This window comes from Stomoxys calcitrans, chromosome 2 (assembly GCF_963082655.1).
Source record: "Stomoxys calcitrans chromosome 2, idStoCalc2.1, whole genome shotgun sequence".
Taxonomy (NCBI): domain Eukaryota; kingdom Metazoa; phylum Arthropoda; class Insecta; order Diptera; family Muscidae; genus Stomoxys; species Stomoxys calcitrans.
In genome coordinates this window covers 22,670,197-22,682,296 of record NC_081553.1, presented here as the reverse complement: position 1 = coordinate 22,682,296, position 12,100 = coordinate 22,670,197, and the positions used below count along the sequence as shown (strand labels likewise).

Below are 12,100 nucleotides of genomic sequence, written 5' to 3'. Positions count from 1 at the left end.
TACGTGGTCTGAATCGGTCTATAGCCAATTACACCTCCCCTATGAAACGATCTTCCTATTTCAATTTTGAGCCCCTAAGGGGAGCGATTCTTATTCGATTTGGCTGAAATGTTACACAATGACTTCTGACAACATTCATTCCATTATATTGGTTGCCCAAAAAGTAATTGCGGATTTTTTAATAGAAAGTAAATGCATTTTTAATAAGACTTAATAAGACTTTAATCAAATATACTTTTTTTACACTTTTTTTCTAAAGCAAGCTAAAAGTAACAGCTGATAACTGACAGAAGAATGAATGCAATTACAGAGTCATAAGCTGTGAAAAAATTTGTCAACGCCGACTATATGAAAAATCCGCAATTACTTTTTGGGCAACCCAATAGTTTGAATCGGACCATAACTTTATATAACTCCAATAGCATAGCAATTCTTTTCTTTTTTCCGTTCCTTTACTTTGTTTGCCTAAAAAGAGACACCGGGAAAAGAACTTGAAAAATGCGATCCATGGCGGAGGATATAAAAGATTCGGCCCGATTGAACTAAGCACGCTTTTAATTGTTTGTTCTAACTTTTGACAACTGTGCCAGGTATGGTTCTAATCGGTTCATAACCTGATATAACTCCAATATAAACCCATCTCCCGATTATACTTCGTGAGCCTCTAGAGGCAGAAGTTCTAATCGGATTTGGCTGATATTTTGCACACCGACTTCTTGATTGACCTTCAAAATACCCTTTAAATATAGCCTGTATCAGTCCATAACCTTATATAGCTCCCATATCCCAGATCACCCAATTTTATATCTTGAGCCACTATAGGCCGCAATTCGTATCCGATTTGGCTGAAATTTTGCACGATGAATTCTAATTTTGTCTCCAACAGCCCCATCAAGTATGTCCCCAAACGGTTCAGAACTTGGTATAGCTAAAATAGCATAGCAATTCTTATCCATTGTCCTTTGTTTCCCTATAAAGAGATATCGGCCAAAGAACTTGAGAAATGCGAACCATGGTGGAGGGTATTTAAGATTCTACCCTGCCGAACTTATCACGCTTTTAGTTGTTTTTAATTTCTTTGTTTTTTTTCCAATCTTTACTCCTTAATATCTTTTTTCCGAACCCGGTTTTTTTTTTTCCTAGACTTTATGCTGACATATGTGAAAATGTAGTGAAATAACATGGTAAATTTGTTCAACATATTTCGATTAGAGGGGCAGGGTGAACGGTGGCAACATTGGCCTTATTTTATTGTAAAGTTGATTAAAGAAATTGGCAGACTCAAACAAGAGGGAGTAATAGATCTGACAAGGCGTCCATATATAAAAATGTCCAAACGCCCTGACAATGCCAATATTGCCTTCACTTGTCTCTCCCCCGCCAGTTGGAGTCTTCTACTTTTAGACAGAGTAGAAGAACATTTAGGCCTTAGTTGTCGTAAAATTTCCATGGGTATTGTGCTGGCCATAGAGGATACACTTCTTCAGTAATTATTGGGTAATTTATGGAAAATACACAATTTCCTATTTGATTTTATTACATGGAATTGGACAAAATGTGCGTGCTTAAGCTCTTTTATGAGTTTGCCTTCCAACGATTGTGGCCTTTGTCCTTTGCTGGTCTGCTGTAAACAGAGTTGGGAGGAGAGATATGCTGGCCGAAGACGACAAGACTCCGATCACGTCAAGTTTATTCCATTCACATTCAGCGAGACATTGACATTCATTTGCTCCGTTCTAGTCTATTAAATAACGCATTGAAGTGTTGGTTGTCATCCTAACCAAAAACGCTCTCTAAGCCTACCTCATTGGCATAGGAAGTAGACAATTATTAAAGTTTCCTATGACATTTCCAGGCTATGGGATTTCCAGGCTACCCCCTTGGCTATTGCCACAATTGCCACAATGCTGCTGCGGCGGCTTCTTGGCGTAGTCCATAGATTTTCGTTACGAAAGTAGTGAAGTCGCCTAACTCATGGTGTTTATAATTCTTTTTCGGTTTGTTGTGGCAGCTAAGGGGACTTGCGATTTGTCTGCAAGTTTTTGGTCCAATGTTTCGTAGTCGAGGAGACAACAGCCACAGTAAATCCAAGAAAGCATTTTAATAATTCACAACCAACGTCAGCAGTTTTCTGTGCCTTGGCATGCCTTGTGCATAAAGCCGCATAATGGTCCATTGTAGCAATTGAATGTTGTATCCTTAGAGGCTTTGGCAAGGCAGTGGATTGAGACGCAAAGGGACTAAAATCAGAATGTAGTCAAGGCAGGCGGTCGGGGCAACAAACCATTGGACTGACTGACAGTTTGAATGGACCTTCATTATGGAGGTGTAGCTGTAGGTGTGCAGTTGATAGAAACGAATCGCAATGCCAGCTAGAGAGGAGAAAAAACGAAAATCACCATGTAACGGTTGAATGCGAATACAACCGTAACTAATGGCTTTCAATGAATGTTGGACGAAGAAGACTCACTCACTCACTCACTCACTCACTCACTCACTCATTGCTCACTAGTCTCAGAATACAGTATGCCAATGTAATTGTAGACCAGATATGAACCAACAAATTGTACAAATTTGCAAAACGGCATATGTTCGACACTCGAAAAGAGAGATGTCTGCAATTGGAAACAGTGGGAACCTTGGTCAGTTTCTTATGTTAGATAGCTTGTCATGGAAGGGGAGTTTTATGGTATGCAAACGAATCAGCGAAATTTGTTATTCAAAATGGCAAAAATTATTATGGGCTTAAGACCATAAATCAGCAGATCGATCTATATGACAGCTTTAATTAAATTTGGTCCGATCTGAACCATATTTGAGTCAAATGTCAAGACAACTCACTGTTTTCATCGAAATCGGATAATAAATGCGCCTGTTACGGGCTAAAGACCCTACATTGCCAGATCGGTATGCACTCATAGAAAAAGTTTGCTGAAAACAGCAAACACTGTCTGCTGAATATTATCAATTATTTTTGCTGCTGTTATAGCAGGAGTTCAGCCATTAAAGCAGTAGTTCTGCAAGAGCAGCAGACTGACTGCTGAAAAGTCGGTTGTTTGCTAGGAATGGCTGTTGTTTAATTATGAAGGGGATGGAGAAAGAAACAAGTAAAAGTTCGGCCTGGACGAATCATATATACCCTCCACCATGGATCGCATTTGTCGAGTTCTTTTCCCTTCTCTCTTTTTAGGCAAAACAATTTAAACCATAATTGGCACAGTTGTTGAAAGTCGTAACAAAACACGTCATGAAAAATTTCAGCTAAATCGGATAAGAATTGCGCCCTTAGAGACTCAAAAAGTCAAGATTCAAGATCGGTTGATATGACAGCCAAATCGGACCAAAATTGCGGCTTGTAAGGGCTCAAGAAGTCTAATCGGGAGATTGGTTTATATGGGAGCTATATCAGGTTATAGACCGATTTGGACCGTACTTGACACAGTTGTTGGAAGTCGTCACAGAACACTTCGTGCAAAATTTCAGACAAATCGGATCAAAATTGTGGCTTGTAAGGGTTCAAGAGGTCAAATCGGGAGATCGGTTTAAATGGGAGCTATGTCAGGTTATAGACCGATTTGAACCGTACTTGACACAGTTGTTGGAAGTTATAACAGAACACTACGTGCAAAATGTGATCCAAATCGGACCAAAATAGCGGCTTGTAAGGGTTCAAGAGGTCAAATCGGGAGATCGGTTTATAAGGAAGCTGTATACATAAATTAGTGGCCACCGTAGGGCAGAGATTAGCATGTCCGCCTATGACGCTGATCGCCTGGGTTCGAATCCTTGCGAGACCATCAAAAAAAATTTTCAGCGGTGGTTTTCCGCTTCTAATGCCGACAACATTTGTGATGTACTATGCCATGTAAAACTTATCTCCAAAGAAGTGTCGCTCCGTTCGGACTCGGCTATAAAAAGGAGGACCCTTATCAATGGGCTTAAATTTGAATTGGACTGCACTCATTAATATGTGAGAAGTTTGCCTCTGTTCCTTAGTGGAATGATCATGGCAAAATTTGCATTTGCATAATTAAATGTGAACCGATATAGCCCGTTTGCCATCCCCAAAGACCTACATCAATATCAAGTATCTGTGAAAAATTTCAAGCGGCTAGCTCTACGCGTTCGAATCAGAATTTCAAGACGACCAAGAATATATGTACTTTATGGGGTCCTAGATCAATTATTCGAGGTGTTACAAACGGAATGACTAGATTAGTATACCCCCATCCTATGGTAGTGGGTATAAAAATGCCTAAAGTGGTCGAAAAAAGTAACAGGCAAACATAAACAAATAAAAAGGCATTAAGGTCGCCGGGCCGAACTTTGGATACCCACCACCTCGGGTGTATATGTGAACCACCTTTCGTCAAAATCCGGTGAAAATGCATACCTTATGCCCCATAGAAGTTACATCGAAATATATTCCGATTTAGACCAAATACTAATAAGTACAAGTCATTCTCCAATTGTGTATAGCAAAATATTGGTCTTTTTAGTGGCTATATCTAAAAATAAACCGATTCGAATCATATATGACACGGATTTCGAAAAGCCTAACATAAGTCACTTTATACAGTTTCAGTGAAATCGGATAATAAATGCGCCTTTTATGTGGCCAAGACTTAAAATAGAGATATCGGTCTATATGGCAGCTATATCCAAATCTGAACCGATCTGGGCCAAATTGAAGAAAAATGTCGAAGAGCCTAAAACAACTTGCTGTCCCAAATTCCAGTAAAATCGGCTAATAAATGCGCCTTTTATGGGCCCAAAACCTTAAAGCGAGTGATCGGTCTATATGGCAGCTATATCCAAATCTCGACTGATCTGAGCCAAATTGGAACAGAATGTCGAAGGTCTTAACATAACTCACTGTCCCAAATTTCGGCGACTTCGGACAATAAATGCGCCTTTTATGGGCCCAAAGTCTTTAATCGGCGGATCGGTCTATATGGCAGCTATATCCAAATCTGTACCGATCTGTGCGATAATGCATAAGTATGTCAAGGGGCTTAACTTAACTTACTGTTCCAAATTACGGCGACATCGGACAATAAATGCGTGTTTTATGGGCATATGACCCCAAATCGGAGGATCGGTCTATATGGCAGCTGTATCAAAATCTGGACCGATCTGAGCCAAATTGACGGAGGATGTTAAAGGGCCTAATACAACTCACTGTCCCAAATTTCAGCAAAATCGGATTATAAATGTGGCTTTTATGGGCCCAAGACCCTAAATTGGAGGATCGGTCTATATGGCAGCTATATCCAAATCTGAACCGATCTGAGCCAAATTGATGGAGGACGTCGAAGGGCCTAAGACAACGCACTGTCCCAAATTTCAGCAAAATCGGGTAATAAATGTGGCCTTTATGGGCCTAAGACCCTAAATCGGCGCATCAGTCGATATGGCAGCTATATCCTAATCTGGAACGATCTGGGCCAAATTGAAGAAGGATGTCGAAGGTCCCAGCACAACTCACTGTCCTAAATATTAGTAAAATCGGATAATAAATGTGGCTTTTATGTGCCTAAAACCCTAAACCGGCAGATCGGTCTATATCGCAGCTACATCCTAATCTGGACCGATCTGAGCCAAATTGAAGAAGGATGTCGAAGGGCCTAACACAACTCACTGTCCCAAATTTCAGCAAAATCGGATAATAAATGTGGCCTTGATGGGCCTAAGACCCTAAATCTGAGGATCGGTCTATATGGCAGCTATATCCAAATCTGGACCGATCTGTGCGATAATGCATAAGTATATCAAGGGGCTTAACTTAACTCACTGTCCCAAATTTCAGCGACATCGGACAATAAATGCGTGTTTTATGGGCCTATGGCTCTAAATCGGAGGATCGGTCTATATGGCAGCTGTATCTAAATCTAAACCGATCTGAGCCAAATTGACGAAGGATATCGAAGGGCCTAACACAACTCACTGTCCCAAATTTCACCAAAATCGGATTATAAATGTGGCTTTTATGGGCCCAAGACCCTAAATTGGAGGATCGGTCTATATGGCAGCTATATCCAAATCTGAACCGGTCTGAGCCAAATTGATGGATTACGTCGGAGGGCCTAATGGGCCTAAGACCCTAAATCTGAGGATCGGTCTATATGGCAGCTATATCCAAATCTGGACCGATCTGTGCGATAATGCATATGTATGTCAAGGGGCTTAACTTTACTCACTGTCCCAAATATCGGCGACATCGGACAATAAATGCGTGTTTTATGGGCTTATGACTCTAAATCGGAGGATCGGCCTATATGGCAGCTATATCTAAATCTGAACCGATCTGAGCAAAATTGACGAAGGATATCGAAGGGCCTATGGCAACTCACTGTCCTAAATTTTAGTAAAATCGGATAATAAAAGTGGCTTTTATGTGCCTAAGACCCTAAACCGGCAGATCGGTCTATATCGCAGCTATATCCAAAACTGCACCGATCTGAGCCAAATTGAAGAAGGATGTCGAATGGCCTAATACAACTCACTGTCCCAAATTTCAGCAAAATCGGATTATAAATGTGGCTTTTATGGGCCTTGGACCCTAAATCGGCGGATCGGTCTATATGGCAGCTATATTCAAATCTGAACCGAACTGGACCAAATTACATAAGGAAGTCGAAGGGCTTTATACAACTCACTGCCCCGATTTTCAACAAAATCGGATAATAAATGTGGCTTTTATGTGCCTAAGACCCTAAATCGGCGGCGGAGGCTATATCCAGATATGGTCCCATGTAGCCCATCTTCGAACTTAACCTGCTTATGAACAAGATAATAACATATGCAAAATTTCAGCTCAATATCTCTATTTTTAAAGACTGTAGCATGATTTCAATTGACAGACGGACGCTCATGGCTAGATCGTCTTAGATTTTATCCACTGATCAAGAACATGTGTTGCAAACGGAATGGCAAAGTGAATACACCCCCATCTTTCGGTGGTGGGTATAAAAATAGCATACATTTTTGTTCAGCAGATTTTTATACTTAATATAGCAGATTTAGTTTGCTGATTTAGCTGACCGAAATGTTTGCTAATACAACAGCTCTATGTTTGCTGAAACAGAAGTGATGTCTGCTTTGCTATTTTCAGCAGACAAAGACTGCTGTCTTAGCAAAGATTTTTGCTGTTTTGAATAACAAATTTAGTTGAGTGTATATGGCAGCTATATCTACATATAGTTCGATTTGGCTCATTCAAGAACTTAACCTGCGTATGGAAAAAATGCAAGGCTGTGCAAAATTTGAACATAATATCTCAATGTTTAAAGGCTGTAGTGTGCTTACAACTGAGGGACACACGGACATCATTAAAAGGTTTTAGAATTTTAGGACGATTGGAAATATATATTTACCTCGTAGGGTCGGAAATGGAGTTTTCAATGTGTTGCTAACGGAATGACAAAATGAATATACCCCCTGTCCTATTCAGTCGATTTTGAGTCCGCAAAACAAACAATACAAGCTAAACAGAGCTTAACTATGGATAGAGTCCACCATGGCAAAATAAGAAACCTCCCAAATGGAGGTTTCTTAATTTCGGTTAATCCCCCCACTGTTCAGTTATTACACCAAACCAAATACTTGCTCTATGTTACGCACATTGATGCAAAAAAGCGTGTCTCTGCATAAGTGTGTGCTGCTATCAATGTGCGCTTGTATAACTGTGCGTAGGATAGCGTGACCAGCTCTCTCTCTCTCTCTCTCTCTCAAACCATCACCTTCTCTTGTGGGGGTGTTGGTGTGGCCTTCTTCTTGAAGCAATTTCAATTTATTATTTAGCTTTTTATGATTCAATTTGTGAACGCTCATTAAACTCGCCTCTTCCAATTGCCCAATTTATTTCGTTAGTTAGTAGCTTAATAGAACTTTTGCTGCTTTTGTTGATATTGTTGTTGTTGTTGTTGTTGTCGTTGCTGCCATATTTTTTCATCTTCTTGTTTCCATTTTCTCTTTGTAGATCCACCAACGGTTTCAGTGCATTTGGCCAATGAGGATCCCAGTCGCGTAGTAACCAGAGCCGAGGGACAAAATGTTACATTCAAATGTCGTGCTGATGCCCGGCCACCCGTGACATCATATTCATGGTTTAAAAATGTAAGTACCCACGTTCCTAGCCAACGCCTACTGGTCAAGGGGCCATGAAGGCAATACACGATACTAAGCATCTATTTTATAATATCTAATATTCTATATGTTGTTCATGATGATGATGATGATGGGGATGATGATTTTGGAGTATATGGGCCATATAACCTCCATTGATGACCTTTGTCCAGGCCTTCGCATATAAATGAAAGATGGAACAGAGGCCAGTTTTCATCACATGAGACAACAATGGAACATGTTTTTGAAATGGCCAAGGCATGGCATAAGATTAAAATAGTGTTGCCAATAAACAAATTGTTATAAGAAATACTCTACCGAAAAGGAAATAACCATGAAGCAGAAATAATAGAAGCACCTCTTGAATCATTTTTATACCCTTCACCATGGGAGGGGGGTATACTAATTTCGTCATTCTATTTGTAACTACTCGAAATATTCGTCTGAGACCCCATAAAGTATATATATTCTTGATCGTCGTGACAGTTTATGTCGATCTAGCCATGTCTGTCCGTCCGTCCGTCCATCTGTCCGTCCGTCTGTCTGTCGAAAGCACGCTAACTTTCGAAGGAGTAAAGCTAGCCACTTGAAAATTTCCACAAATATTACTTATTAGTGTAGGTCGGTTGGTATTGTAAATGGGCCATATCGATCCATATGGGTCTTGACTTCTTGAGCCTCTAGGGTGCGCAATTCTTATCCGAATGAAATGAATTTTTGCACGACGTGTTTTGTTATAATATCCAACAACTGTGCCAAATATGGTTTAAATCGGTCAAAACCTGATATTGCTGCCATATAATCCGCTCTTGGGTCTTGACTTCTTGAGCCTTTAGAGTGTGCAATTCTTATCCGAATGAAATGAATTTTTGCACGACGTGTTTTGTTATAATATCCAACAACTGTGCCAAGTATGGTTCAAATCGGTCCATAACCTGATATAGCTGCCATATAAACCGATCTTGGGTCTTGACTTCTTGAGCCACTAGAAGACGCAGTTATTATCCGATTTGGCTGAAATTTTGCACGAGGTGTTTTATTATGACTTCCAACAACTGTGCCAAGTATGGTTCAAATCGGTCCATAACCTGATATAGCTGCCATATAAACCGATCTTGGGTCTTGATTTTTTGAGCCTCTAGAGGGCGCAATTTTTATCCGATTTGGCTGAAATTTTGGATGAGGTGTCTTATTATGACTTCTAACAACTGTATTAAGAATAGTTCAAATCGGTCCATAACTTGATATAGTCCAAACCGATCTGGAGTCTTGACTTCTTGAGCCTCTAGAGGACCCAATCATTATCCGATTTAGCTGAAATTTTGCATGAGGTGTTTTATTATGACTTTCCACGACTGTGCTTTGAATAGTCCAAATCGGTCCATAACCTGATATAGCTGTCATATAAACCGATCTGGGGTCTTGACTTCTTGAGCCACTAGAAGACGAAGTTATTATCCGATTTGGCTGAAATTTTGCATGAGGTGTTTTATTATGACTTCCAACAAATGTGCCAAGTATGGTTCAAATCGGTCCATAACCTGATATAGCTGCTATATAAACCGATCTTGGGTCTTGACTTCTTGAGCCTCTAGAGGGCGCAATTCTTATCCGATTTGGCTGAAATTTTGCATGAGGTGTTTTATTATGACTTTCAACAACTGTGCTAAGAATAATTCTAATCTTTCCGTAACCTGATATAGCTGCTATATAAACCGATCTTGGGTCTTGACTTCTTAAGCCTCTAGATGGCGCAATTCTTATCCGATTTGGCTGAAATTTTGCATGAGGTGTTTTATTATGACTTTCAACAACTGTGCTTAGAATAGTTCAAATCGGTCCATGACCTCATATAGCAGACATATGAACCGATCTGGGGTCTTGATTTCTTGAGCCTCTAGAGGACCCAATCATTATCCGATTTGGCTGAAATTTTGCATGAGGTGTTTTGTTATGACTTTCAACAACTGTGCAAAGTATAGTTCAAATCGGTTCATAACCTGATATAGCTGTCATATAAACCGATCTGGGGTCTTGACTTCTTGAGCCACTAGAGGACGCAGTTATTGTCCGATTTGGCTGAAATTTTGCATGAGGTGTTTTGTTATGACTTTCAACAACTGTGTCAATTATGGTTCAAATCGGTTCATAACCTGATATAGCTGTCATATAAACCGATCTGGGATTTTGACTTCTTGAGCCACTAAAGGCCGCAATTATTATCTGATTTGCCTGAAATTTTGTAAGACAGATTCTTTCATAACCATCAACATACGTGTTTATTATGGTCTGAATCGATCTACAGCCCGATATAGCTCCCATATAAATCTATCTCTCTATTTTACTTCTAGAGCCCCCAAAGGGCGCAATTCTTATTCGAATTGGCTGACATTTTACACAGGGTTCCAAGATATAATTTAATTGTGGTCCAAACCGGACCATATCTTGATATCGCTCTAATAGCAGATCAAATCTTTTCTTATATCCTTTTTTGCCTAAGAAGAGATGTCGGGAAAAGAACTCGACAAATGCGCTCCATGGTGGAGGGTATATAAGATTCGGCCCGGCCGAACTTAGCACGCTTTTACTTGTTCTTGTTATCCTTTATCCTCTATTTGCCTTTAAAGAGATAACAAGAAAAGAACTTGACAAATAAGATCCATGGTAGAGGGTATATAAGATTCCGTCCGGCCGAACTTGGCACGCTTTTACTTGTTTTATATATCAGATTGGAGGTTATATATCAGCGCAGAGGTTAGCATATCCGCCCATGACGCTGAACGCCTGGGTTCGAATCCTGGCGAGACCATCAAAAACAATTTTCAGCGGTGATTTTCCCCTCCTAATGCTGGCAACATTTGTGAGGTACTATGCCATGTAAAACTTCTCTCTAAAGAGGTGTTGCACTGCGGCACGCCGTTCGGACTCGGCTATAAATAGGAGGCTGCTTATCATTGAGCTTAAACTTGAATCGAACTGCACTCATTGATAGGTGAGAAGTTTGCTCCCCTGTTCCTTAGTGGAAGGTTCATGGGCAAAATTTGCAATTTGCATATAACGGATTATACCCAAATGTTATTTCAAAATCCCCTAAAAACGGCAACTCTGGTTTTTGTCCCCTTTAATTATCTTGGCATGCTCGAATCTCGTATTTTTCTCACCATAGTTAGGGTTTTTTTTAAGATCCCCATTAAAACGGCAACTCTGGCAACAGACTTCTTAAGAACTGTTGCCCTATTCCTATCGTTGTTTTTTTCTTTTTCTTAGTATTACACTTAATTTGCAATGCAGTCACATTTGATAAGGTCCTGTTTCCTTCATTGCGTTTAGTTTCTAGTGCTGTTCCCTTTATTGAACTTAAATGTCGTTGCTGTTGTCATAGTCGTTGTCCTGAGTAGGCATTTAAAGCCCTTAGGGCTGACATTTATCTCGTTAAGGCGCAATATGTTGCCACCACATTATCGCCGTTTCAAAAGTTAAAGCAAAACAACAAAAAAAAGAAAGAAATCTAAACGTACAGAATATAGGCGTCTTTTGCCATGGCTAACCTCTGGCATGCACCAGGCCATAAGTTTATGACTTGAAATCCTGGTGATTTTCGTATGGTCCCGATTTCTACATCTCCACAAAAGTCTTCTTCTGGTTGTTTTTTTTTTTTTTATATGAGACTGAGGGTTGAACACAAGCTGTTTTAAACGGATTTAATGCGACACTCAGGTCAGCTGAGGGCAATGACAACAAAAGGGATATACAGCCTTCTTAGGCCATGATTTTCTCGTTTTGTTGCCTATATAGCGTGTATTACCAACGAGGCACACACTTATTTACGAGCATTTGTAATGTCCTAAAGCAGCAGCAGCTACAGCAGCAACAGCAAGGGAGAGGGAGAGAAAAGTTAAGCGGATGAGCAGCAGGAGATGAAGGCTGATGATGGAGTAGTGTTGATGCTGTAGATGGTGTTGCTGATGGTGGT

At 40.1% G+C, this 12,100-nt stretch overlaps 1 protein-coding gene across 4 annotated transcripts in view; it reads left to right on the top strand.

The window, feature by feature from the left end:
- LOC106083864 (neural cell adhesion molecule L1) overlaps positions 1–12,100 on the top strand; it is a 557,698-nt gene that overhangs the window by 276,327 nt on the left and 269,271 nt on the right. For all 4 annotated transcript variants that reach the window (XM_059363589.1, XM_059363587.1, XM_059363588.1 and 1 more), the window contains exon 8: positions 7,982–8,118. In XM_059363589.1, coding sequence (XP_059219572.1) covers positions 7,982–8,118 — 137 coding nt within the window. The remainder of the gene's footprint in view (positions 1–7,981; positions 8,119–12,100) is intronic.